At 44.3% G+C, this 27831-nt stretch overlaps 1 protein-coding gene and 1 long non-coding RNA gene across 2 annotated transcripts in view; both read right to left on the reverse strand.

Annotated features, from left to right (window-relative positions):
• Positions 1 to 10: 10 nt before the first annotated feature.
• Positions 11 to 2359, reverse strand: LOC146713705 (uncharacterized). The gene is made up of 3 exons (XR_014918300.1): positions 2300 to 2359; positions 1065 to 1159; positions 11 to 945 (listed from the first exon to the last, which is right to left on the reverse strand). It is a non-coding gene; the product is annotated as an uncharacterized LOC146713705 (long non-coding RNA).
• A 19280-nt stretch (positions 2360 to 21639) lies between these two features.
• The window catches only part of LOC146713706 (type II inositol 3,4-bisphosphate 4-phosphatase-like), a 43593-nt gene continuing 37401 nt past the window's right edge, over positions 21640 to 27831 (reverse strand). The window contains exon 26 of the mRNA XM_085450058.1: positions 21640 to 21932. Within this exon, the coding sequence (XP_085306184.1) occupies positions 21812 to 21932 (121 nt within the window). The 3' untranslated portion in view covers positions 21640 to 21811. The remainder of the gene's footprint in view (positions 21933 to 27831) is intronic.

Here is a 27831-nt window from a genome sequence, read left to right on the forward strand (position 1 = left end):
TAAACTGCTGATCTCAGACCTGCACAACTTCTGTTTTAAACACTGAATGTACTCAGCTACATGAAGAGCACATGATGTTTTCTCTGACACAATTAAATAAAACCTGATTAAAAGTCAAAGGTTGTTACTTGTATTTGAACTAAAAACTTGTGATCTGGAATTCTTTCACTGTTTTTTGACAATAGTGTGTTATTTATCATAAAGTAATTCAGAGTCATTCATACCAGAGTAACCAGTGAGCACAACATATATTTAACTTTCTACAGGACTTAAAGCTATTACTATAGCTTATAGCTATTACTTAACTGCACTACTGTATAGTTCTGTGTAAATAATCATTCTGTACATATGATGATTTTTAATCCTACAACTGTTTATAATTTGCATAGTTCACATTTCTGTATAACTGTATATCTCAGATTTCTGTAGTTTTTCATATTTATATCCTGTTCATATCCTGTACATAGTTTGTACTCACTACAGCCTGTACATACTTATAGTTATAGAATATTCACAACATACTTCATACCGTGTACATTGTAACATACCATAATAGACCCATTTCTGTAATATACTTGCATATCTATACTATTGCTAATATATATTGTAATATATCTATATCATGGCTAAAGCACTTCTGGATGGATGCAAACTGCATTTCGTTGCCCTGTACCTGTGCATGTGCAATGACAACAAAGTTGAATTCTATTCTATTATATTATGTAAAAGTCCAGACCCTCTGAGGATTATCTGAGTACTTCTAACATTACACAAAGCAAAGGTCTCCATCAGTGTTCATGAAATGCTGGGTTTATCCTTCTTGTGAGGGAGCTGCTGGTGAAGATCACGAGCCCTGCTTGATCCCGGCGATGAGTTTCAGTCTTCCTGGTGTTTCTGAAATGATGCCTCTCACTGTGGGTCAACAGAACTTCTGGCACAGGACAGCTGTAATGAAAGAAATTGAAGTTTTGGAAATGCCCTATATGTGAGAAGCAGATTTTGTATTTACTTTTCTTTTGCCAATCAAGATAACAAAGTATAATTTTCACCATACAATTACTAACCTTGTCATCTCCTGCACTGTCTGTTTTGGGCTCTGGGCTCGTCCTTCCCAGCGCTCATGAGACTGCTTTGATGCACTGTGGTATGAGGTGCTAACCTGTTGACAGTGTTGGGAAGGTTGATTTTAAAATGTATTCCACCAAAGATTATAGAAGTAATGTATTCTGAATACTTTACAACTACATGAATGTGCTATTGCTGTGTGATTTATTACTATTACTGAAGGCTACTCGCCATACCAACACCAACTAGATGTTAAAATCTTAATATAAATGAGTAACAGTAGGTGGACATTAGGTAAGGCTGCAGCGATCTCGTGTAGAAAACTATTCAGCGCGTATATAAAACAGGTCAGCGACTCCGAACCGTAGTAAAGGGACCTCTGGCTAATACATCCGGTTCGTGTCGGGCTCATAGCTGAAAACTAGCTTTACTTTGTTGTCTGGGTCAAGTTTGCTAGCGAGAGACAGAGAGAGGAGTTGAAAGGCTGCTTATTGTTTCGGAGGAAAACACGAACATGGTGTACAGTCGAGTCTTAACAGCTTACTTACAGCTGGGCTCGTCAGGCACTCTTCTTGGCTTTAGTGGTTATTATTATATTTACATGCTTCCAGCTCCCGTTTCTGCTCCGTGACAGCTGTACTTTTACTTTTTCTCCCTCCTCGCTCACAGACACATAACGGGTATGGCAGTCCATTCTCCCTGCAGCACGGACTACACTGCCCATGAGGCTACATTGTTTAGGGCGATGCCTGTAACACTCTGCTATTGCCTTCATATTAAATCATTTTTGTATAATAATTTTAGAGGCTCTTATTGTGTGTTTTGTTTGGGTTTCCACCGGCGTGAAATTACCAAAAAATAGAGAGACCATAGCCTAACATATGAAACAGGTAAATACCGCCATGTAATCCATTTATTTCAACAAACTAACTGTATTCTCAATATCACCTATTGAACAGTAATTGTAACGGATACATTTACTCATATTTTGTATTTTAAATACGTAACGCCTGTTGAGATCCTGAGATCCGCTCCTAGAACACCGGCCTCCAACTCCTGAAGAGACACGGGTGTCCCTAAATTTAGCAAAATATTAGCTTCAGGCTAGCTTGCTACGACGAATAGGCTAATACCAGCATTTTACCACAACTTCACCAGATGTAGCTAAAAAAAACTAAACTAATGTCCAGCCCAGTGGGACAGCAGGAAAAGATGACAAAAAATGATTACTTACTTGCGGTTTGGAGGTTCAAGCTGAAATCGAAGCAGCCATTGAAAAACGGGAAGAGAGAAACATGGCAGCTTGGTCAGCACTAGTGGCCTCTATAATGTATGCAAATACATGCGGGCCGGAAACCCCGCCCCCCAGCGCGCCCCCGGACGCCAAAACAGTGCCAGCAGAGTGAAACTGAAAAATGGTTTGAAACTGAAAAATGGTTTGAAAACGGAAAAAAATGGGTTGAAACCGAAAAAAAAATTTGTAAGCGAAAACAAAAAAATTACAGTTTCAATTAATTGTTTTTCAATATCAATTTTTTTTTCGGTTTCAATACAAGATTTTTCAGTACATTTATTTCAGTTACAATATTTTTTTTTCGGTTTCAATCCATTTTTCGGTTTCGTTTCAAGGTGGCATCGTTCTGATTCCATACATGCGCCTCATCGGATGAACGGAAGGAAAAACTCTGTAGCTGGACTAGAGAGTGGCTATGCGCACGGCACAGTGGTGCGTTCAGTGACCACAAATAATCAGAAATCCCATACTCAAACAATGATCTGGGTTACACCTCCACCAGTGTGTGAATGTGTGTGTGATTGGGTGGATGACTGGGTGTGTAAAGCGCTTTGGGGTCCTTAGGGACTAGTAAAAGCGCTATACAAATACAGGCCATTTACCATTTAAGTATTGTAACGTTCACAAGAACCAGACGGTTGGGGTCTCAGTTTGTCCGTTTATTCGGCACATAAGCCAGCGGGTTGTTAACTCAGGGGGAAGCGCTCTCGAACTACACCTCTCTTCAGCCTGGCACACACACAGAACAACCAGGTCCCCCCACCCCTTCCTGTACACCACCCTCACTACTTCCTGCAGCCCAACCAAACATGAATCTTAAAGGAACAACAACAGTGTGCAGAGAAAACCAACATGTCACTGTCCAGTAACACTTAACCATCGTTACACTGCCCCCCCAGCAATAAGTTCCTCGTCCCCGAGGGAACGACACAGTCTCTGAGGCGGGGCGGTAGCCTACGTTCCCTCCTTGACCTCCTGAGCCCCTGAGGAGGACGCGGAGCTTCGGGGCTTTGGGGTGAAGAGTCCGAGGGGGGGGAACGCAGCCCCGGTCGGGGGCCCCTCTGAGCAGGGTCATGGACGCTCTGTACACGTCCCTCTGGAAAGGAGGGGAGGGACTGTCCTCTGTAGGGGGCCATCCGGTCTCTGTGCAGCGCTACTATCCTCCCCCTAGGAGGCAACTGCACCCTGTAAACAACCTCCCCCACTCGCTCTAGGACGCTGCAAGGCCCCACCCAGCTGCTATCCAGTTTAGGACACCGTCCCTTCTTCCTCTTTGGGCTGTAGACCCACACCAGCTCCCCAGCACGGAAGTGCCTCCCTTTAGTGGTGATGTCGTAATTCCTCTTTTGGCGCAGGCCTGCCTTCGCCAGCTGCTCTCGGGCGTAGGAATGTGCAGAATCCAGCCGGTCCTGCAGCTTCCTTGCGTAGTCCCGGCCCGGTGGTGCCTCTGGCGCGTCCGGGGGTTTCCCAAAAGCCAACTCTGCAGGAGTTCTCAGCTCTCTCCCTAACATGAGCAGGGCAGGCGTACATTGGGTGGAGTCCTGCACTGCCGACCTGTAGGCCATGAGGGTAAGGGGAAGATGGTAATCCCAGTCCCGTTGGTGTTCTGAGGTAAGGATGGCTAGCTGCTGGGCCAGCGTCCTGTTAAACCTTTCCACCAGCCCATCGCTTTGGGGGTGAAGTGGGGTGGTGCGGGTTTTCTTAGTCCCAAGGCGTTCACACATGGCAGCAAATACCTTGGACTCAAAGTTACGCCCCTGGTCACTGTGGAGGGTCTCTGCTGTTCCAAAGCGGCTGAACATCCCCTCCACTAATACATCAGCGACCGTCTCAGCCTCCTGATCTGGGATGGCGTATGCTTCCGGCCACTTGGTAAAATAGTCCATGGCCACAAGAACATAGCGGTTTCCTCTGTCTGTGCGAGGAAATGGGCCCATGACGTCCACAGCTACTCGCTCCATTGGGGCTCCTGCTGGTTGCTGCTGAAGCTGAGCCCGGGACTGGTCTTGTGGCCCTTTGTGTGAGGAACATGCATCACAGCTGCGGCAAAAGTCCTCCACATCCCTCCGCTGTTGACCCCAGTAATAGCCCTGGCGGAGGCGGCGAAGAGTCTTGGAGACCCCAAAGTGGCCAGAGCCAGTGCTCCCATGGCAGGCTCCCAGCACAGCTGACCTCAGCGACCTTGGCACCACAACCTGCCACCTCTCCTCCCCCGTGGCAGGATCCTTCCAGGCACGCTCCAACACCCCCTCCTTCAGCCTGAGAGCTGCAAACTTGGCCCACAGCCCCCTGGTACAGATGGAAAACCCAGTGACCTCATCCCAAAGGGGTTGCTCCCCCTTCTCCAGCCACTGCAGGACCGGCAGCAGGTCTGTGTCTTGTTCCTGCCGTGCCCTCCACTCCGCTGCATCCACCACCAGAAGAACCCTGCAGGCGAGCTGTGCTGCTCCGTCTATTGTCGTGAGTTCCCACTCTATTTCCTCTCGCTTCTCACAGTAACGGCAGCCAGCTGCAGCACATGGGCGGCGAGAGAGGGCGTCTGCGTTAGAATGGTGCGTCCCTGCTCTGTGCTCCACGGTGAAATTGAAGGCTTGGAGCTCCTCCAGCCAGCGAGCCACCTGTCCCTCTGGCTCCCTGAAAGACATCAGCCACTGAAGGGCAGCATGATCAGTTCTGACAACAAATGCTGTGCCGCACAGGTAGTATTTAAAGTGTCTCACCCCCGCCACCACAGCCAACAGCTCTCGTCGTGTGACACAGTAGCGCCGCTCGCTCCTGTTCAGGACCCGGCTGAAGTACGCCACCACCTTCTCCCCTTCCGGTCCAACCTGCGACAACACCGCTCCCAGCCCCACATTACTTGCGTCAGTGTCCAGGACAAAAGGCAGGGCGGGGTCAGGGGGGGCAAGGACTGGGGACTCTGTCAGCGATCTGCGGAGGGTGTCGAACGCCTGCTGACAGTCCTGGGTCCAGATGAAGTCACGGTCCTTCTGCAGCAGGTGGAAGAGTGGTGCGGCTATGGAGGAAAAGCCCTTCACAAACCTCCTGTAATAAGACGCCAGTCCTAGGAAGCTTTTGAGCTGTTTCTGGTCTGCTGGTGTGGGCCACTCGGTAATGGTGTGAATTTTTTCCTCCAAAGTGCTGATGCCCAGCTTGTGGCCCAGAAACTCCACCTCCCTCCTCATGAAGTGGCACTTGTCGGGATGCAGCTTCAGGCCTGCAGCCGCCACCCTCTCCAACACTTGTCTCAGGGCATCCAGGGCAGCATCAAAGGAGCTCCCGTGCACTAGAAGATCATCCAGGTAAACCAGACATCGTTGCCGTGGGACGCCAGCCAGCACACTGTCCATGAGCCTCTCGAAGGTCGCAGGAGCGTTGCAAAGGCCAAAACTCAGGACTTTGAACTGCCATAGTCCCCTGTTAGTGCAGAAGGCTGTCTTCGGTCTGGATTCCGGGGACAGTGGCACCTGCCAGTAGCCACTCCGCAGGTCCAGGGTGGAAAACCAGGAGGACCCGGCTACTAAGTCGAGGGACTCATCAATCCTGGGAAGGGGGTAAGAGTCTTTCTTCGTCACTTTGTTGAGTGGTCTGTAGTCCACACAGAAACGCATCCTAGGACTTTTTTTCTTAGGCACCATCACCACCGCGGAGGCCCACGGGCTATCAGATGGTTCTATGATGCCCGCCTTCATCATTTCACACAGCTCCCTGTCTGCAGCCTCCTGATGAGCCAGGGGCAGGTGGCGGGGGCGCACTTTAATAGGCTGGGCATCCCCGGTCTCAATGACGTGCTCTACCAAGTGTGTCAAGCCAACATCACTTTCTTTCAGGGCAAAAATGTCACTAAACTCTTTTAGTACCTGCCATAGACTCTCTTGCTGCTGTGGAGTCAGTCCCTCACAGTTCTTTGACCAGATACTCCTCACTGCTGAGAGCCTCTCCTCCTCCTCCTCCTCCGCTCGCTGTTCTGCTGGCGGGTCTGCAGGGGTCTCTGCGGTGGAGGTGGACGCTGCGGCAGATGCTGTGCAGACCGGGGGAGGAATAAGCGGCACCTTCTTCCCATCAGGGAGTACGAGGAGGCCTTTGCCTAAGTCCAGTACACCACCAATGGCTCGTAAAAAATCCAGCCCAAGGATGCAGGCGTCCTGCACGTCAGCCACCCAGGCAGCATAAGACACACCGAGGTCCCCCACCTTGAACTGGAACACTCCCTTCCCTCTCATTGGGGCCAGATCACCGGTCACAGTCTTAAGTTGCACGTTAGTCGGTTGTACAGCAGCTCCGGTTGGGACAATATCGGGTCGGACCAGCGTTGCATTGGATCCCGTGTCCAGCAGGGCCGTACAGGACACCCCCGCAATCGTCACTGGAACATGGCAAAAGCCGCCAACCTGGGTCCAGCCTACAGTGATGGCCGCACCGGGTGGAGGTGGCGGTGGTGTGGGGATGTCGTTCTCCCAGGCCCGTGTACTCCCGCCTACACGGGCCCGTGGGCGTTTCCCTGAACCGCTGCAAGCTTGGGGCACTGCCTGATGAGGTGTCCGACTTGTCCACATCCCCAGCAGCTCTGAGGTCGGCGGTGTGGGCCAGCCCGAGGGGAAGGCGACTGCAGCGAAGCTGTCTGCACCAAACTGCACAGGCCCGCTGGCGTCTCCATCTGTTCCACAGGTGCTGACACAGCCCTCACCACGTGTGCGTCGTCAGCGCCCCCAGAGGATCCTGCAAGCATCTCCCTCTCCAACGCTAGCTCCAGGGCTGCACTGAGTGTGGCCGGCCGAGCAAGCTGAGTTTGCATGCGGAGCTCTTTAGGGCTCAGGGCCTGCAGGAACTGGTCCCGAGCTAACTCCGCCTGCACTGATGGTGGCATGCTGTCATACGCCCTCCGGCAAAGGCACTCGACTTCATGGGCCAAAATGCGGAGGGGCTCACCTGGCAATCTGTGTCTGTTGTGGAACTCCGACCTCAGCAGCACTGGTTGGTTATACTGCCCGAAGCGCCTCTGAAGTGCTCCGACCAGAGCATTATAATCTCCCCTCTGCTCCTCGGTCAGCAGCAGCAGGCATGCAGCTGCATCCTCACACAGGCACAAAGCCAATTGGAGAGCTTTATGTTCCTCAGACCAGCCAGCTGCAACAGCTAACAGCTCGAACTGTGCGATAAACACTTCCCATGGCGTCTTGCCGCTGAACTTAGGCGTTTTTATATTCGCTGCAGCTTGCTGGGCGCCGCCATGTTTGTTTACATCACGTGACGGTGCGCCAAGCGAGGTCGACTCCTTCCCGCCGGAATCGCGGCCGCTGTGCGAACAGTTCCCGAGCCTAGTCAAACCTGGAGAAAATCCAGCCTCGGCAGACAGCCGCAGCGCCGTTTCCCTCACTCCATGGGCGGGCGAGCGCGGACGAACCTCCCTCTCCTCCGTCTCCTTCTTAATCCTGCCCGGCAACATCCTCGTCTCGTAACGGCAAGCGTCGCCGGCAACAGGGTCTCGGGCGTTCTGGGGTTCTTTTTTCTTTCTTCACTTCTGACACCAATGTAACGTTCACAAGAACCAGACGGTTGGGGTCTCAGTTTGTCCGTTTATTCGGCACATAAGCCAGCGGGTTGTTAACTCAGGGGGAAGCGCTCTCGAACTACACCTCTCTTCAGCCTGGCACACACACAGAACAACCAGGTCCCCCCACCCCTTCCTGTACACCACCCTCACTACTTCCTGCAGCCCAACCAAACATGAATCTTAAAGGAACAACAACAGTGTGCAGAGAAAACCAACATGTCACTGTCCAGTAACACTTAACCATCGTTACAGTATATTTGTGAAAATATTACTCGTTTGTGAATATTTTTTTCTGTAACTGTTGATGAGGTGTATGATGAGGTGATGAAGATTTTCTGTCGTACTCATCAGCAGAGTATACCGATAATCCACATAGATTTACTTATTTTTATCAGGTCCTGAGTAGAGAGAGCCTGAGTGGACGTTGTTACTGGGAGGTGGAGTGGAGCGGAGAAGGAATTTGTGTTGCAGTTTTATACAAGAATATCAGCAGAAATGGGAAATTAAATGAATGTAGACTTGGATTCAATGCCAAATCTTGGGCATTACGTTGCTACAAAACCTGTTATAAATTTTTCTACAACAGCTTCCAAACTGTCCTCTCAGGTCCTCGGTCCTCCAGAGCAGGAGTGTACCTGGATCACAGAGCAGGTATTCTGTCTTTCTACAGAGTCTCTGAAACCATGACTCTCCTCCACAGAGTCCAGACCACATTCACTCAGCCGCTCTATGCTGGACTTTTTCTTTTATATCATGGAGTCACTGCAGAGTTCACTACACTAAAATAGACAGAAGTCATGGATGGATGTTAGTTGAAATATATTTTAGATTCCAGTTTCTTTGGTCTCCATCTTTGTTGCTGAGAGCTCATTGTTGTGCCGTTTCTTCTCTTGGCACCCTCCTCTAACCCGCTGCACATTCTTTCCAACCCGATCCCTCTGCCTAACCAATTGGTCCAAGTCCTGTTCACTCCTTCCTTCTCTATTGACGAACTTTCATTTATCATTTATCATGACTTTGGTCTCATGAACAACATTAGCTAATTGTTATTTACTAACTAATCTTATAAAGACTGTTCAGTACAGTGATCTCATAAAAAAAACAAAAACAAATGAACACAAAAACCTTTTTTCTCCTTCATTTCTGTCACACCATGCTGTATGAATCGTTTCTCGCGGTTAGTATCATGGTTGCTAGGCAACCTGAACAGCACGACAAAGGCCAGATGAGACAGACAGACAGGTGACAGTCTCAGGTGTATACACTGCTACAAACAGGAGGATTTAGTGTTTGTGTTATTACGAGTGCTAAACAAGAAGAGTTCCCAGATGGTGCAGTGGACACATGTGTGACTCCTGTGATTAAAGCATCTTTCTTTCAGCTTAACAAGTGAACCGTCAGCTCGTTCAAACACACGTTAAAGTCCGTTTGGCTCGACACCACCGAACAGAGGCAGCAATATAACATAGATAACATTAACAGTGCAGTGAATCCTGCTGGTGCCGTGATATTCAGGACTGCAAACCGAGCAGCATCACTGACTTTCAGCTTGTTGTGTTTGTGGATATATGACTGACTTTAATTATCCATAAAATCATCACATTCTCTGCAAGATTAAGGAGAACTATTGAACGGTGTATATTTTAAAGTAAAGGCTTTAAAACCAAGTTAACGCTGAAAGTACAAACATCACTAATGTCACATAACTTTGTCGACATGTGGCCAACAGTAATGTTTTAATGTTCTTCATTATTCAACATTCTGGGTAAAGCTGTTTGTGCAGGCTTGATAAAGCTCAGCTTCGACTGTGCCACAGCGATTACTTTGGCTGTCTTCATAGAGGGAGCACCAGGTGCCTTTCGAGATGGAGCACCTTGTGAGACAGCATAAAAGACTGGAATTATTACTATTACTGGAAAACAACAGCCTGTGAGAGTTCTCATGCAGTCTATCACATTCCTACTCACACTGAAATGTTTTATGAGCCTCTGGCTTCTCAGTTGTGTGAGTTTTTTGTGATACATCAAACTACTGTGACATAATATTCAGCACTTACTTTTGAAAGTTTACTCTTCAGCAGCCACGCTTCAGCCATCCGCTGTTTTTTTCCGAAAAAAATATCCACACCCACTGCCACGCTATGAATTGTGGCTATATGGGACCACAAAGTCTACACTGGATCCACCCTTCCAATTGGGGAAATGAACTGCACATTTGTCAACCGCATTTGGAGTACACTTCGAATTGGGACACCCTTCGTTGCGTCCCTGTGATGTAATCGGTCTCCAAATGCGCACTACGAAGCGTGTGGTCGCTGGATTGGGACACAGCCCTAGTCAGGGGAGGCCGACACACCTGAGCTCCATCAGCTGATCATGTCTCCCGTGATCAGCTGTGCCGGGACCTGAAGTGTTGGGTTTGTGTAGCAGCTGGAAATGTGGAACAGAGTGTTGGTGGCGTTTAAAGCAATAAAACGTGTAGCAACATGCAAGCTGTGTAAGTCCTCATTCGTGTCGCAGTTTCATGAGGATGAACCAATGTGTGGACCTGCTAATTGGGCTGACAGAGTTGGACCAGGTGTGGGCACCAACATAAGTACATTGTCACCAGGTTTAAAAGAACTCTGCACTGTCTTTCTGTCATATTGCCACCATTGACAAAGATTGGTACAGACTTTCCTGACACTGTGTAAAAAACTCAAGCCCATTTGATTGTAGCTGACAAAAGCTGTTGTTTTAGAGCTTTCAGTGGTGCTCATACACTATGTCCAAAAACCAATTCAGCAGTGCTAAAACCCAAGGACTCTTGTTTTGCTTCACGAGCTGCAAAAGTAGGAAAGGTAGCCCTTCATCCCAGTTCCTTTCAGTCTCAAGACAGTATTTTTGCATCATCGCCTTTATAATCTGATGCCATCTTTCTAGTGCTCCTTGTGACTGAGGGTGGTAAGGGCTCAAGAGGATATATAAAATGCCAAATGTTTGTAAAGTCTGCTTAAACAGTTTTGACTGAAAATTGCTGCCTTGGTCAGTTTGAATAACTCTGGGCAGACCAAATGTTGAGAAGAGTCTTAGTACGGCCTTATGGTGGGAGCAGTGATTTTTTGAAGAGGAATGCCTTCAGGAAAACAGGTTGCAGCACACATGATCGTCAAGAGAAACTGATTACCAGCTTTTGTTCTTAGTAGGGAACCCACACAATCCAACAAGACACGCTCAAAAGGCCCACCAAGTCCTGGGATGGGTTAAGGGTAGGGATGGGTATCGTTTGGGTTTTATCTGATACCGGTGCCAAACCGGTACTTTTGAAACGGTGCCGGTGCTTAAAGAATGGAGAACACCAAATTGGTCCAAAAACCTCTCATGTTCAACTGTTTTTTTGTAAAAAGATAACAATGTTAGCCTTTTCTGCAGCTATGGGGCATATATGGTATCACTCTTGGCTGGAAGCCGGTGCTTAAAGAATGGAAAAAACACAAACTTTGTCCAAAAACCTCTCATGTTCAACTGTTTTTTTGTAAAAAGATAACAATGTTAGCCTTTTCTGCAGCTAGAGGGCATATATGATATCACTCTTGGCTGGAAGCACTGCTTAAACAATGGAAAAAACACAAACTTTGTCCAAAAACCTCTCATGTTTAACTGTTTTCCACTTTTTCTTTGGTCATTTTAGCTTTTTTGGCCAGGGTGAAGGGAGCATCTGCCATCAAACAAGAAGACAGCCGCATGTAACTACGACGGTGTTTGCTAGTTCACCTTACATGCATTAATGTAATAACGTGGTTAGCCTACTCAACGTAAATTACACACGGACAACATTAAGCTACTCACGCAGAGAAGAACGGCTGCTGCTGCATCATCATCCGTCATCATTTCTGCTACACTGGCAGGGCTAGGGGCCAGGACTGTACTCTTCGGGTTTTTGGGGGATGTTGCAAACTCCGGGTCCGATAACAGGCGCCACACCCACAGTTAGATGTGCACGGTGTGAGGTCTCGCAGCAAGCTATCAAATACGGCGCATTTCTCGGCTTTAAAAAAACTGCTATGTGTCGCCAGGTGTTTGATCGGATTTGAGGTGTTACCTCCTTTGACAGTATCACAGTATCAGCTTAAAGCACTTGTTGCAGGCTGCTGAGTTTGCATATTTTGCTGTGAAGTACAGCCAGACTTTTGACCGCTTCGCTTTGGGCATTTTTAATCTGTAGCTCTGCTCTAAAAGAACGTACGTATCTGGGCCCGCCTACTATCCTCGGAAATGTAAAATGATTGGCTAGAATCTAAAGTGTATCACAGCTCAGGAAAAAAAAGCACCAAAATAAAGCACCGAAATGTGCGCTGCTTTTCGGTCTGGTTACTACCGTTTATGACAGAACCGGTGCCATCATGGCACCGGATACTGGTACCCATCCCTAATTAAGGGGAACAGGTTGTACTATCTGATTAGGTTTACCCACAATTTGGCAAACCCTGCTTCTTCTACAGAATCTGGCAACGTCTTTCTTCAGACCTGGAATAAATGCTGAAGAATGCGTTCATAGGTTTTAGTGATTGTTAAATGACCTGACCGTGGGTGTTCATGCGCAAGCTGCAATATGCCATCACGGAATCCCTTAGGAATGACTACTTGATGCACCACCCCCCAATCTTCATCGATCCCCTTCTGCTGTGCAGCAGGTCTTGAGACCCATTTCCTCAGCAGTAACCCATCCTCGAGATAAAACTTGTGTGCCTTTTTATTATTTGTTACCTTGCTTACCCCTTTAAAACATTTAGTGAGTGTCTGATCCTTTTTGCTCATCGAGCACTGATTTGAAAGGGCTGGCAGCTGGCAATCTGCCCTCTGTTAGAACAGGTCCAAGAACAGGCTTACTCGAGTTCACTTCCTCCAGCTTACAAGCTTGCAAAATTCAATCAAAATAGATCAATAAAAGCTTAGCTTGTGTTTTACTTTTACTTTGATAAATGTGGCTAATTCATTATATTTTAACATATGGAGACTCTAAGCATGTACATTTACAGTAACAGAAATAATTATTTGATCTCCTGTTTAATTTGAATGTTTACTCACTTACATAGAAGTAAACAATCTCTATTTTATGCTTTATTATTTTATTATTATGGTCATTTTAATGGGGAAACACATCAACCAAAAAAATCCAGAAAAAACATTACATCAAAGTGAGAAAACAATTTGCATGTCACAGAGTGTCAAGAAGTAGAGACTCCTTCTCCCAACTCATGAGGATGAGAAAGGTGGTGGATAGCCCAAAACTAAAGAGCAGGAACTTGTTAATAATGTGTGTTGGACCATAGTCACCTAGTCACTGTAGGTGGTCAAGGTTCCCCTACTCCAGATGGCACACGTACAGACCAACTTATGTTTGCCAGTGACATCTAAATGATTCAGTGAAAGCTTGATGGAAAGTGATGTGGTCAGATGACAGCAAAATCAAGTACAGGGATCTTGCACCATGAAATCTTCAGTGTTCGTGAACTCAGCCAGAACACGGAAGATGAGTGATGGATGGGTCCAAAAACGTACCATCAAGCCAACAAAAGATTGGGTAAAGATGAAGCACATTGACATCATGGAGTGGCCCACGCAGTCCCCACATCTCAGTCCTATATGAAAACTGAGGAAGGAGCAAAAGCTCCACCAAGTGGCAGCCAAGGAAACTACAGGATTTAGAAAACTTTTGTAAAGAGGAGTGGGCTAATATCCTTCCTGAGATGTGCACAAATTGGGGGCATAGTGGAAGTGTCAAACATGCAGCCTACTGGCCTTTGGAGAAAAGTGAAGTGATGGCAGCATTATTTCTGAGAAGTAGAAATGTTTGGAAACATTTCTAGATTAAATGTTTGGATCAATGTCAAGGGGCTGTTTGGCTGCATTTGATATTTCATTTTATAATTAATTTTTTGCTCTTCCTGATTTCAGACTTCCCCAAAGGATTTGTACCTTCTCCCAGGATCAGGCTAGGGATATTTTGATTGTTAGGCAATACTATGACTTATAGCCACTATTTCTTTTTCTTAGTTTAATCTTTTCTAGCCATCGTTTTTTTCAAGCAGAGTCATGGTCTAAACACTTTGTTGTCCCAAACACATTTCATTTGCCAAGAAGAGCACTGAAGATTCTCTATAGGCTCTTAGTGTTAGTCTTTTCTTCCCTCTTGTTTCTTTTCTTTTACCTTTGTGGTTATACAAGCAGCAATGACCAGTGTGGAGTGGTAGGCAGTGGATTATTTTTCTAAATATACATTATTGTGGTTTTATTTCTTTAGCCTACTTGCAGTTAAATTGGGTTACATGTGGTTCACAAACTAAAATGAGTTTGACACATCTGCAATAAAACATGCAGTTTATATCACGTGAAACTTTATTTATCATTCTACTCTTTGATATTTTTTGATGAAAGAAAGATTATGGTGCATCCTTAACAGTGTGAAGTCTGTTCATAGGTAAATAGGTGAGACATCTTTGAACAAAGGATTTAGGCGTGGAGTCCAAAACTATATGAACAAACTTAACCACACTTCAGGACAGCTCAGCCACCGCACCCTCTCATTACATTATATTTCTCATCTTACATGGGCACTTTAAATGCAGAAACTATGACCATATGTTTCAGAGGGATTGTGTTTATTATGAAATAAATATCAAAACTTTATCTTTGTCCAAACATTGTTCGGGAAAATTTTAAATATGGGTGCGATTCAGATGGAAAACATGAAAAGCCAGGCTCTACTAAACGTGTTGTCTGATTATGCGAGGTTCAAAATTCCCAAATTTATTGTTCTATAGTTGGTCTACAGAGCTTTATGTTTTCGATTACGGTACATGATATCCCTCACTGGTCATACATGTACTCTTATGGTCTCAAACTATCTCTTCCTGTGTGTTTATACTCAGTAGAAAAACTGAACAGGCAGACTGCAATTGTTAAATACATGATTAGATTTTGATCTGATGTAAGAAAATAATTAAACTAAACTCCAACAGTTTTTGTTTTGAGGATTTTTTTTTTAATTATCAGCTGACAACTTCTGTGCTTGCAAAATCACATCAAAATAATTTGTTTGCTACAGCCAAAAAAACCCCACTCAGACCAAATGTTATGCACTGGATTAGAAATACAATGTCAAACTTACACAAGAAGAAAAACATGTAATCTAAAGTACAAACAATTATATTTAAACAGATTGAATCCCTGTTTGAAAATTTAAAGACAACTCTGTGAAATAAAAGAAAGTGAAATAAATTGATAGTTGTTGAGTCCCTTCAACATTTGAATCAATCAGATTTTTTTTATGTGGATTCCAGCGTTGTCTTTACTACATTTGCGCTTTCTTAAACCGTCTTGAAAATTGCAAACAGGGAAGCGGTATATGCTTTTTTAAGTACCTATTAAGGGTTGATTTAAACGTTTTAACAAAAATATTGTTAAAAATTATGAAAACAAGTTTTTTCTACATTTCATCTCGGGGAACATTAACATCTCAGGCTCGAGATTTTAATGTTTATAACTTGGGAAGACTCTAAATTTTAATTTTTAAGATCAGTCTGTTATAACAATAAGTACGAAGGTAATAAGTGTTACTAAATTTACATCTGCTATGAACTACTGTAGTTGTTCACATGGAGCAAAGTGTTTCCTCCCAGGAGCAATGGCGCAGGTGCAACCCAACAGGCCCCAAACGTTCCTGGCAGCAAGTAAAAATGAAATATAAAAATATAGTCCAAACAGGTAAGGTGTAATTGTATTATGAGCCATAGTGCTTGGTCTGTTTGTCCGATGTAAATCGATTGCAGTTAGAGGCTACATTAATTTTCTTTCTGTCAGCACTTATTGAAATTATCTGAGCACATTACAAGTACATATTTGCTTACTCTGTATGCTCAAATGTGGCCCGTTATAGCCAACAGAAAAAAAACGGAGGCCCGAAAAACAGGTGGGGGTCCTCCACCACCACCACTCGCAGAGGCTGAGCAGTTGGCTTCCACATTTGTGATAATGTTGGCAGCATCACATATGAACTTCACAGTGCAGAGAACACAAATTAGCATCCATTACTATAATGAAATAATTAGATTAGATTAGATAGAACTTTATTAATCCCTCGGGTGGGTTCCTCTGGGAAATTCGATTTCCAAAAAGCACAGCACCGACAGAAGTTTCAGAGTTACAGAATATTATATATATATATATATATATATATATATATATATATATATATATATATATATATATATATATATATATATACACACACACACACACACACACACACACACACACACACACATATAAATACAGAGACAATATAAATAAAATATACGAAGGGGATAAATAGAATAAATAGGAATAAAAATAAAAATACAAGTGAATTGCACATTTCGAGTATTGAGTCTATTGCACTGTTGACTATTTACAAAAGTATTGCACAAAAGGTATTGCGCAGTGAGGTGAAGAGGCACTACAGCTTAGTTGTCCCCCCCTCCTTTGTCCTCCTGTCTCCCCTCCCTCTCCCCTCCAGAGAGGAGTTAAACAGTTTGATGGCGTGTGGGACAAAGGAGTTTTTAAGTCTGTTAGTTCTTGTCTTGGGGAGAAGCAACCTGTCACTGAACAGACTCTTCTGATTGTTTATGGCCGTGTGCAGAGGATGCCCAGCATTGTTCATAATGTCCATCAGTTTCTTTAATGTCCTTTTCTCTGCCACTGTCACCAGAGTGTCCAGCTTCATGCCGACCACAGAGCCAGCCTTCCTGATCAGTTTCTCCAGCCTGGATGAGTCCTTCTTTGCTGTGCTGCTCCCCCAGCACACCACAGCATAGAAAAGTACTCCAGCAACCACTGACTGGTAAAACATCCTCAGGAGCTTCCTGCAGATGTTAAAAGACCTCAGCCTCCTGAGGAAGTACAGTCGGCTTTGGGCTTTTTTATACAGGTGCTCTGTGTTGCATGACCAGTCCAGTTTATTGTCCACCCACAGCCCGAGGTACTTGTACTTGTTGACCACCTCCACCTCCTCCCCCTCTATCTGAACCGGCAGTGGACCTGCTCTAGACCTCCCGAAGTCCACAACCAGTTCCTTAGTCTTTGAGGTGTTGAGTTGCAGGTGGTTTGTGTGACTCCATGCGACAAAGTTCCTCACCAGACTTCTGTACTCCTCTTCCTGATCATCCCAGATACACCCCATGATGGCTGTGTCGTCTGCAAACTTCTGAATATGGCATAATTCAGAGTTGTAGCAGAAGTCAGAGGTGTACAGGGTGAAGAGAAGAGGGGACAGCACAGTTCCCTGTGGTGCTCCTGTGCTGCTGACCACTGTGTCAGACGTGATGTCCTTCAGCCTGACGTACTGTGGTCTGTTGGTGAGGTAGTCGGAGATCCAAGCCACCAGGCAGGGGTCCACCTCCATCCTGTTCAGTTTTTCCTGAAGCATACAGGGCCGGATGGTATTAAAGGCACTGGAAAAGTCAAGAAACAGGATCCTGACCGTGCCTTTTCCCCCATCCAGGTGTGAGTGGGCTCTGTGTAGGAGGTACAGGATGGCATCCTCCACTCCGACACCCGCCTTGTATGCAAACTGTAGTGGGTCCTGGGCATGTTGTACCTGTGGTCGGAGGAGGTTGAGGAAGAGCCGCTCTAGAGTCTTCATAAGATGTGACGTCAGTGCCACCGGTCGGAAGTCATTCAGCTCATTGGGCCGGTTCTAATTTGTTAGTTTGAAATGCTACAGGGAGCTATGTACCTGCACATTAATGCTGTGGAAAGACTTCCTGTTCACATAGTCTCCTTCATTTACTGAAGGAGCAATGATTGGAATGTGAGTGCCATCTATACAGCCAATCACGCCTGGGAACCGTGAAAATAAATGTAAAATTTAAGTAGTAGTTCAAATATCACCACATCATGAATTAAGTTTCGTTCATCCTGATACCTGCAATTTTGTGGAATCCCTCTTTGATAAATCTTGTGGGTCTATGACCGGGGAACACCACAAACGAGTACAGGAGACGTTTCAGTGCAACTGTAACATTCCTGACTGCCCGACAGACGGTAGCCTTGGAAACGTGCTCAGCGTCACCAATATTATACAGAAAGCTCCCATTCGCAAAAAACCGAAGTGCAATACGAATAATATGTACAGAACTGAGAGGATGTCGGCGATGTGTCACATGAGCAATATTAGGCCTGAGGATGTTATTCAAATAAATTATAGATTGTGCTGAAAAACGGTAACGTTCACACAGGAAATCATCAGGAAATGATAAAATGTCCAAACGCGCTCTAATCACTCTCTCCCGGTGGAGAGCTCTGCGGAGAATTTGGGCTTCAACATCTACTGGAGCACGCCATGTCTGACACTTCCTACAGTCAGGTTTCCGACAAAGAGGCGGAGAACGTCAGGGTTAGTTGAAGTAAACCTGCTAGGGGGCAGGTTAGCTTCACGGAGTGTGTCGTCATAGTAACTCACTCAGGATCAGTGTTGGGACTAACCAGGAGATGTCCTTACTGAATCATCAGAGCTGAACAGGTGATGGAGAAACAGGTTTACCTTTTAGGTGACATGAATGAGTTGAAGGGAAGTTATGAACTGTTTCTGAGAGACAAATAACAGCAGGATCCTTTTTTAGGTAGCTGACAGCTGGTAACTGTGCAGGTGCGGATCTAGCAAAGTGTTGCCAGGGGGCCAGGTAGGGCATTAACAGGGAGAGGTGGGCACAACGAAATACTTTTCTTTCTTATTCTCATTTAAAATGTCTAGCTTTTAAAAAATAATTATCTGAATCTTACAACAAACGATTGATAGATTGATGCATATATACCATCAAAACAGTGTACATCACAGTCACAACAGCATTTGTTTTCATTCAAAGGCTTTATAATTTTTCCTATAATGGTGGGCCAGTCTCTAGTCAAAATGTCCGGGCCAATTTTCTGTCCCAGTCCAGCCCTGTATGCAGCTCATCTGCAGTCTGGTGTTGCCTACATCTTCCTATTCAGAAGGCAGAATTTCCGAGTTCTGAGTACAATTGAAAGCACCACGACTGCAGTTTTTGTGTTGGATGTAAAAGGCGCACATGACGCTGTGACGTAGGCTAGAATCATGGCAGCGGTCAATGACGGTCCAGGCGTGGGATTTCTCTCGTGGAAATATACACATTATCTTTTCCTTTCTATTGGTAGGTGGCACAGTGCACTTGTGGCAAGTAAGCAAGCTAGAAGACTGGCAAAGTTATGGAAGCAACACATTAACAAGAGAATTCTGAGTAAAACCAAAGTTACTTTCCCTAGTAACTAGTTACTTTGAAAGTAACGAGTAACTTGAAGTAACTCAGTTACTTTTGAGAGAAGTAACTAGTAATGTAACTAAGTTACTATTTTAAAGTAACTTACCCAACACTGCTCAGGATTAATCTAAACTCGCTTTGTGAAACCGAAAACCCAGAGTTTTCGTTAACTCAGGGTATACTTAGAGTTTGCACTAAACCGGCTTCCTGAAATAGGGCCCAGGGGCCCGTTCTTCGTACGTCGCTTACTACATCCAAGATCAAATGACACATCCAAGACCAAATCATCGCGCTAACTCTGAGCTCGCTATTCCGGTTCCCCGAACACACCTGCTGTTGACGATTAGTACAGCTGGATGAAGTAATGTGAGATCACTGGGTGTCGTAAAAGGGGCTACGCATCGATAGTAGAAACATTGATCGGCAACCCTCTGATTGGTCGGCGAAAATGTCAAAGGAGCGCGCTCAGTATTTTTCGGCAGCAGAGCAAGAACTCCTGAGTGAGGGATTTCAGGAGATTCAGAGTTTAATCAGAACGCAAGGGAACACTGCAAAGGCTGCAAAAGCAAGGAGAGAGGGCTGGCAGAAAGTTGCTGACAAATTAAACTCGTAAGTAATTTAATAATAATAATGGAGTGGATTTATATAGCGCTTTTCAAGGCACCCAAAGCGCTTTACAATGCCACTATTCAGTCACTCTCACATTCACACACTGGTGGAAGCAGCTACAGTTGTAGCCACAGCTGCCCTGGGGCAGACTGACAGAAGCCAGGCTGCCATATTGCGCCATCGGCCCCTCTGGCCAACACCAGTAGGCGGTAGGGTAGATTTATCATATCACACCATATTATCCAATATTATATTACATTATATTATGTTATATTATATCCCCTTTCACATTAGAGCCACAACAGGACCCACTAGAACATGGGAACAAGTAAAAGTGAAATATAAGAATATTCTACTGAATGGTAATATTTATCACTTATATTGCTTTTCGTCTCTAGGAAAGAGACCCTGAAATAATCTGTTTGTTTATAACAGCAACCAAGAAAAGGGCAGAGCAACAAAAGACAGGTGGTGGTCCTGCACCCCCTCGTCAACAAGTTGGTTAAGTAAATAATACCCTCACGGGAATATCGATATCTCTCAATGAGCACACTGTCGCGCTGAGCTAAAGGATCCTGTCTGTCCCGCAATATACGCTGAATTCTGAAAACTCTCCTTATCAATCTTGCACCTTCCGCAATGGGTGGCTCGCGTAAACGGACAGGACACGGCTGCGACAGGCTTCCCTAATCCACCTTCGCTTTTATAGCCGTGGTCTCTCATCTTGATTACACGAAGTAATTTACTATTACTACTCTGAAATATGAATTACATCTGAAATAATCAAATACATGTGATAGAATGTTAATAGTACATTTCCCTTTTTTAGGAAATGACCTGTATGTATCTGTGTGACATCAATAAAAGGATCAAGTGCTGCATTATCTTTAGTTACATTGATAATATTTATTTATGGTGAAACAGTGGTAAAATATCGCTGTTGCTTTCGTATAAATGAAGCGGACATACCTGCGTGGCCGCGATCTAATCCTGTTTACATAAAGTAAACCTGCTCCCAAGCAGGTTTACGCTTACGGCTCTGTTGCTATGGCAGCAAGTCCAGGATGAGCTTCGGGGAACCGAACGATCCAAGATCACGCGAAATTGTCAACAATCTAATCCAGCTAACTTACTTAGCGAGGTACGAAGAACGGGCCCCAGGTCCTAGGAGGTTAAACAAATGTGGGAAAACAAAAACAGCAGGTGTGACTTACTTCCCATTTTCAAAATGTTTCAGTCCATTTTGTTTATTCGAGAAAAATTTTTTCTTCTTCACAACAAAAGTTAAAAAAAAAAGTTTAACCAATCCTTAAACAGTCCATGGATGGATTCAATATTATGACAGGGAATTAACTGCATATTAGTGGAAGTGAAAGCAGTGATTACACAGAAGTCTTTGTGTGCATAGAAATAAAACTACAAAAATATCGGCCCGAGCACGTCTCCATGGCTAAACTTGTATACAACAAACACTCCTGACCTACATGGCCAAATTGGAATTCATAAGATGCATATAATTCAGGGATTTACTTTAACACCAGTGTTGTATTCTGGTCAATGCAGGAAGAGTTTATGATCAATGATATCAAGTTATTAAAAGCAGGGATGATTTTAGTAATTTTTTCACATTTGATCAGATACTGAACTTTGATACTTATCAATATTTAATGTTTTCAGTTTACAGATTTGTTTCTGGGGTAAATGAAAAAGTGGAGACAATTTAGCAGATTCATGTGTTTTTGGAGTCCCAGACCACAATGACTTGTGCTGCTGCATATATCATTACCCATTTGGTTTAATTTAATATTAGACAGAAATAAGTCGAGCGTTTAAGTGTTTATTGCAGAAAAATGTTGGTCATTCAAATTTCCACACCCACAATCAACATTTTATGAACACAGAAATAAAAATAACACTGTCATCACATTATAAAACAAATTAATGATAAAAGAAATTATATACACATATGTACATAGATACATTTTATGCATTCTTATCCATAGCTGCCATCTGGAGGTCTGTAGAGTTTGGGGAAGGTGAGAAGCTGGACGCTGCTGAAGGCGAACTTCCTGCTGCCAATGTTTTTCTCCACGTTCTCCATCCTGCAGCCATCCCTGCATACATACAGAGCAGGGCAGAAAGAGACACAAATACACAAATTAATATTGAGGCATGGGCGTGCAATGGTTTAAGATTAGCATTTTTCATAAATATCTAAAACCAGTGGCAGTTTTGTTTAGCGCTGCTTGTTTAAAAGATCCAAAATCAAGAGGAAAAATAAAATAAAATGTAAATTGCTGAAGGATAGGAAGAATAAATGAAATTAGAAAAGTAAATAATCACTCAACCATGAATACATTTTCAGGAGAGAATAGTTAAGGACACTGGACCACATGAAGAGCCACTTCTATTTATGTTTTGTAGGACATACAAGAGATTTAGGAGACTTTCACCACTTTTCTCATCCATCTTGGAGCAACTGTAGCCTCATTATTTACTCAGGGATTATTAAACTATTTTTCATCAACAATTTTTATTTCATTTTAAACTTTGATAACAGAACTGAAAAATAAATACATAAATAAATAATCAAAAACACACACACATACAGTGGGGCAAAAAAGTATTTAGTCAGCCACCGATTGTGCAAGTTCCCCCACCTAAAATGATGACAGAGGTCAGTAATTTGCACCAGAGGTACACTTCAACTGTGAGAGACAGAATGTGAAAAAAAAATCCATGAATCCACATGGTAGGATTTGTAAAGAATTTATTCGTAAATTAGGGTGGAAAATAAGTATTTGGTCACCTCAAACAAGGAAAATCTCTGGCTCTCACAGACCTGTAACGTCTTCTGTAAGAAGCTTTTCTGTCCCCCACTCGTTACCTGTATGAATGGCACCTGTTTGAACTCATCATCTGTATAAAAGACACCTGTCCACAGCCTCAAACAGTCAGACTCCAAACTCCGCCATGGCCAAGACCAAAGAGCTTTCGAAGGACACCAGGAAAAGTATTGTAGACCTGCACCAGACTGGGAAGAGTGAATCTACAATAGGCAAGCAGCTTGGTGTGAAAAAATCAACTGTGGGAGCAATCATCAGAAAATGGAAGACATACAAGACCACTGATAATCTCCGTCGATCTGGGGCTCCACGCAAGATCTCATCCCGTGGGGTCAAAATGATCATGAGAATGGTGAGCAAAGATCCCAGAACCACACGGGGGGACCTGGTGAATGACCTGCAGAGAGCTGGGACCAAAGTAACAAAGGTCACCATCAGTAACACACTACAACGGCAGGGAATCAAATCCCGCAGTGCCAGACGTGTTCCGCTGCTGAAGCCAGTGCATGTCCAGGCCCGTCTGAAGTTTGCCAGAGAGCACATGGATGATACAGCAGAGGATTGGGAGAATGTCATGTGGTCAGATGAAACCAAAGTAGAACTTTTTGGTATAAACTCAACTCGTCGTGTTTGGAGGAAGAAGAATACTGAGTTGCATCCCAAGAACACCATACCTACTGTGAAGCATGGGGGTGGAAACATCATGCTATGGGGCTGTTTTTCTGCCAAGGGGACAGGACGACTGATCCGTGTTAAGGACAGAATGAATGGGGCCATGTATCGTGAGATTTTGAGCCAAAACCTCCTTCCATCAGTGAGAACTTTGAAGATGAAACGAGGCTGGGTCTTCCAACTAGGGTTGCAAAATTCCCGGAATTTTCAAAGATGGAAACTTTCCATGGGAATAAACGGGAATTAACGGGAATTTATGGGAATAAACTGGGAATTTTCAAACTTGAAGGTTGGCTCTTCTTAGGGAACTTAAATATAGTTGAGCAAAGTATATTTTAGCATAATATTGACAAAAACAAACAAATGCAATTCAAATACACTTGAATATCCATGCCATTCCTTAATCACATGTACATAGCACATGCTTGCTGCATGGCTATTGAGACCACCTACTGGCACTGTGCATGCCTCCATCACATGTACACATGGACCACACTTTTGAGCCTGAAGGACAAAGAGTATTGAAGGCACACATTTGAGCCTGTGGACTTAACAAGTGAGGTAAGTTTTGATGATATTATGGGGAAATGAATCTGTTTCAGCTGTATCAGAGTCAGATACCCACTCATCAGCTCCTGGTCCCTCTGGCATCAGAGGATTCTTTGATTTTATGGATGACACTAGCCAGAAAAACGCAGATGAGTGTTTCGCTCGTGCAATCTATGCAGCTGGCTCACCCCTGATGCTGACATCCAATGTGTACTGGAAGAGATTTTTGAATGTTCTCCGACCAGCATACATTCCCCCAACCAGACATGCATTGTCTACTCATCTACTGGATGAAGAGTTCAGTCGAGTTCAAGCAAAGGTGAAACAGACCATTGACCAAGGTGACTGTATTTCAGTCATCACTGATGGATGGTCCAATATCAGGGGACAAGGAATTATTAACTACATAATCACCACTCCTCAGCCTGTGTTCTACAAGAGTGTAGACACAAAGGAAAACGGACACACAGGCCAATACATTGCAGATGAGCTAAAAGTGATCATCAATGACCTTGGACTAGATAAGGTTTTTGCACTGGTCACTGACAACGCAGCCAACATGAAGGTTGCCTGGGCACATGTGGAGGAGACCTACCCTCATATAACTACTATTGGCTGTGCTGCCCATACACTAAATCTTCTCCTAAAAGACATAATGGCACTAAAAACAATGGACACTCTGAATAAGAGAGCGAAGCAAGTTCTGAAATATGTTAAAGGCAAACAAGTAACTTCCGCTACATTTCTGTCAAAGCAAAAGTTAAAGAACAAGAGTACTACACTGAAGCTTCCCAGCATAACGTGATGGGGTGGTGTTGTTATCATGTTTGACAGCCTTCTGGAGGGAAAGGAGTCTCTGCAAGAGATGGCCATATCCCAGTCTGTAGGCATCGACAGTGACATCAAGAAGGTCATCTTGGATGATGTGTTCTGGGAAGGAGTATCTAGCAGCAGGAAAATCCTCAAACCTATTGCAGCAGCAATAGCGAAGATAGAGGGGGATGATGCCATCTTGTCACATGTCCAGTGCCTTTTTGCAGAACTCAAAGAAGAAATCCAGACAATACTGCCCACTTCCCTACTACTGAAAGCAGAGGAAACGGCTGTGGTCAAGTCATTGGAACAGTGGAGGGAGTTCTGCATGAAGCCAGTGCATGCAGCAGCATACATGCTGGACCCCAAATATGACATGGGCATACTTTCTGGGGAAGAGATCAACGGTGCCCATGCGGTCATTACAGCCATGTCTGACCACCTGGGTCTCGATAAAGGCAAAGTTCTAGGCAGTTTGGCAAAGTATCGAACAAAGCAAGGCCTTTGGAAAGGGGATGGAATATGGCAGTCATGCCAGCACATATCTGCAGCCACCTGGTGGAAGGGACTATGTGAATCTGAGGCCCTTGCACATGTAGCCTCCATCCTCCTCCAAATCCCACCATCATCAGCCGCCTCAGAGCGCAACTGGTCACTGTTTGGGAACACCCACACAAAGGTTCGCAACAGGCTCACAAATGTGAGAGTGGAAAAGCTAGTCGGCATTCGGGCAAACCTACGGCTCTTTGAGCCTGACACAGAGCCATCCTCAACAAGGCTGGAAAGTGATACTGAAGAGGAAGACTCAGAGTTGGATGCTGAGGAAGTGGACATGTTGTTGGATAATGATGAGGTCCAGGAAGAGTCTATTGACTGAGCAAAAATGAGCAAAGAGAATTGCTTGAAGGAAGATTTGCATGTTTAATGGGACGTTTTGGAGGATAAGTGGCATTTTTCATTTAACCTTTTGAATGGGACTTTGTGGAGATGTTTGGACAGGGGGCATTTTTGAATGAGCGGGGTTAGGGGATGGTAATATTGAACTCAACATTTCTGTTTTTATTCATCCATGAAACAAGTTATTGAAACGTGTTCTATTCTACTGTACTTACAAATAAATCTGTTGAAATATCTGTTGAAAACATTTTGCATGGAGGTTTTCTTATGATTTCTGTTTATATTTATGCTTGGAAATAATATATTCCCAGTTAGTTCTCCTAAATTCCCATTAATTTCCATAATTCCCATTATTTCCATGGAAAGTTTCCAATATGGAATATTTCCAAAATTCCCAAGCTTAACTTACCATGGAAATTTACCGGAAACTTTTCGGAAATTTACCGTAAATTTTCCTCCCCTTTGCCACCCTACTTCCAACATGACAATGATCCAAAACACACCGCCCGGGCAACAAAGGAGTGGCTCCGTAAGAAGCATTTGAAAGTCCTGGAGTGGCCTAGCCAGTCTCCAGACCTCAACCCCATAGAAAATCTGTGGCGGGAGTTGAAAGTCCGTGTTGCTCGGCGACAGCCCCAAAACATCACTGCTCTCGAGAAGATCTGCATGGAGGAATGGGCCAAAATACCAGCTACTGTGTGTGCAAACCTGGTAAAGACCTATAGTAAACGTTTGACCTCTGTTATTGCCAACAAAGATTATGTTACAAAGTATTGAGCTGTATTTTTGTTATTGACCAAATACTTATTTTCCACCCTGATTTACGAATAAATTCTTTACAAATCCTACCATGTGGATTCATGGATTTTTTTTTCACATTCTGTCTCTCACAGTTGAAGTGTACCTCTGGTGCAAATTACTGACCTCTGTCATCATTTTAGGTGGGGGAACTTGCACAATCGGTGGCTGACTAAATACTTTTTTGCCCCACTGTACACAAAGACAAAGAGAGGTTATCCTATTCTTTCTTCACACACCAATCCCCACACCACCACTCTCTCATTACTCTGTTCTTCAAGTTACAGAAAGCCAGCTTGTAAAGGGGGACCAAATACAATCAGATTGATGCAATTTATCTAATAAACCATAAGTCGCTTTTTCGTAAAACACCAACTTAGCCATCGTCATTGGCCACTCTTCATAGGGAGGGGGTCTTCTTTTACCGCCAATGTCTTAGCAGGACCTGTTTGGCCGTAGTAAGAGCCAGAATAATCCATCTTTTTGTATAACTGGAAAAGTCTCCATCAGAAATTTCTGTGGTTATATCAAGTATGGACAGTTTTGGTGAGATACCAAATCTCCTTTTGAAAACACTGAAAATTACCTCCATTATGTTTTCCCACCAATCCCGAAGTGCCGAACAGCTCCATAAGATATGTAAAATCGAAGCGTTTTGACCATCACATTTCCAACAATCGTCCGTGGGGGCCAAGTTCCATTTATACAGTTGTTGCGGTGTTTGATGCCACCTATTGATTATCTTAAGTTGAATAAATCTACTGCCTGTTTCTTTATACACAGTGTTAACATTATGAATACATGAATGAATGAATGAATCTTCAGTTGAATCCCATTCAACTGAAGATATGTCCAATGCCATGTCCTGGGCCCAATAGCCCTTAACTTTAAGGAGAGGGTCAGCTGACCGTTCTTGCAATAAATGATAAATTTTAGAAGTGATACCTTTACCCAAGGGTGATCTTGAGAGCAGGACTTCCATAGGGCTGCCCACAGGACAACTCAAAAGGGTTCCCAGCCACTTTGATAATGAACTATGTATTTGGACATATCTCCAGAATTGATTACGCTGCAACTTGTATAACTCCACAACTTTATCAAAGCTTAAAAAAAACATTTGGTCCCCCAGTCAAACAAATTTGATACATAAAGGATGCCTGCCTTACGCCACTGTAACCAGTCAACCGATGTCCCTCCAATTAAAATTCTTTTATTCCCCCATAGGGTTGCCGAAGGAGATTTAATAAAGTCCCAGCGACCCGCCCTATGTAATTTACACAACAATGTCTTCGCATTTGCAATTATAGGATGGGTAAGAAATAAGAAATAAATAAATAGAACAGCTTGTAAAATGTACAAGGATAGAATTGTAAGAAGCCAACTTGTGTGAGAGAGACAATCTAGGGGTACAATCTTACAATGTAGGGGTAGGGGCTGA

The sequence above is a fragment of the Copadichromis virginalis genome, linkage group LG3 (assembly GCF_057382275.1).
Source record: "Copadichromis virginalis isolate Kocher_CV1m ecotype Utaka linkage group LG3, C_Virginalis_male_GT1.1, whole genome shotgun sequence".
NCBI classification, from domain to species: Eukaryota; Metazoa; Chordata; class Actinopteri; order Cichliformes; family Cichlidae; genus Copadichromis; species Copadichromis virginalis.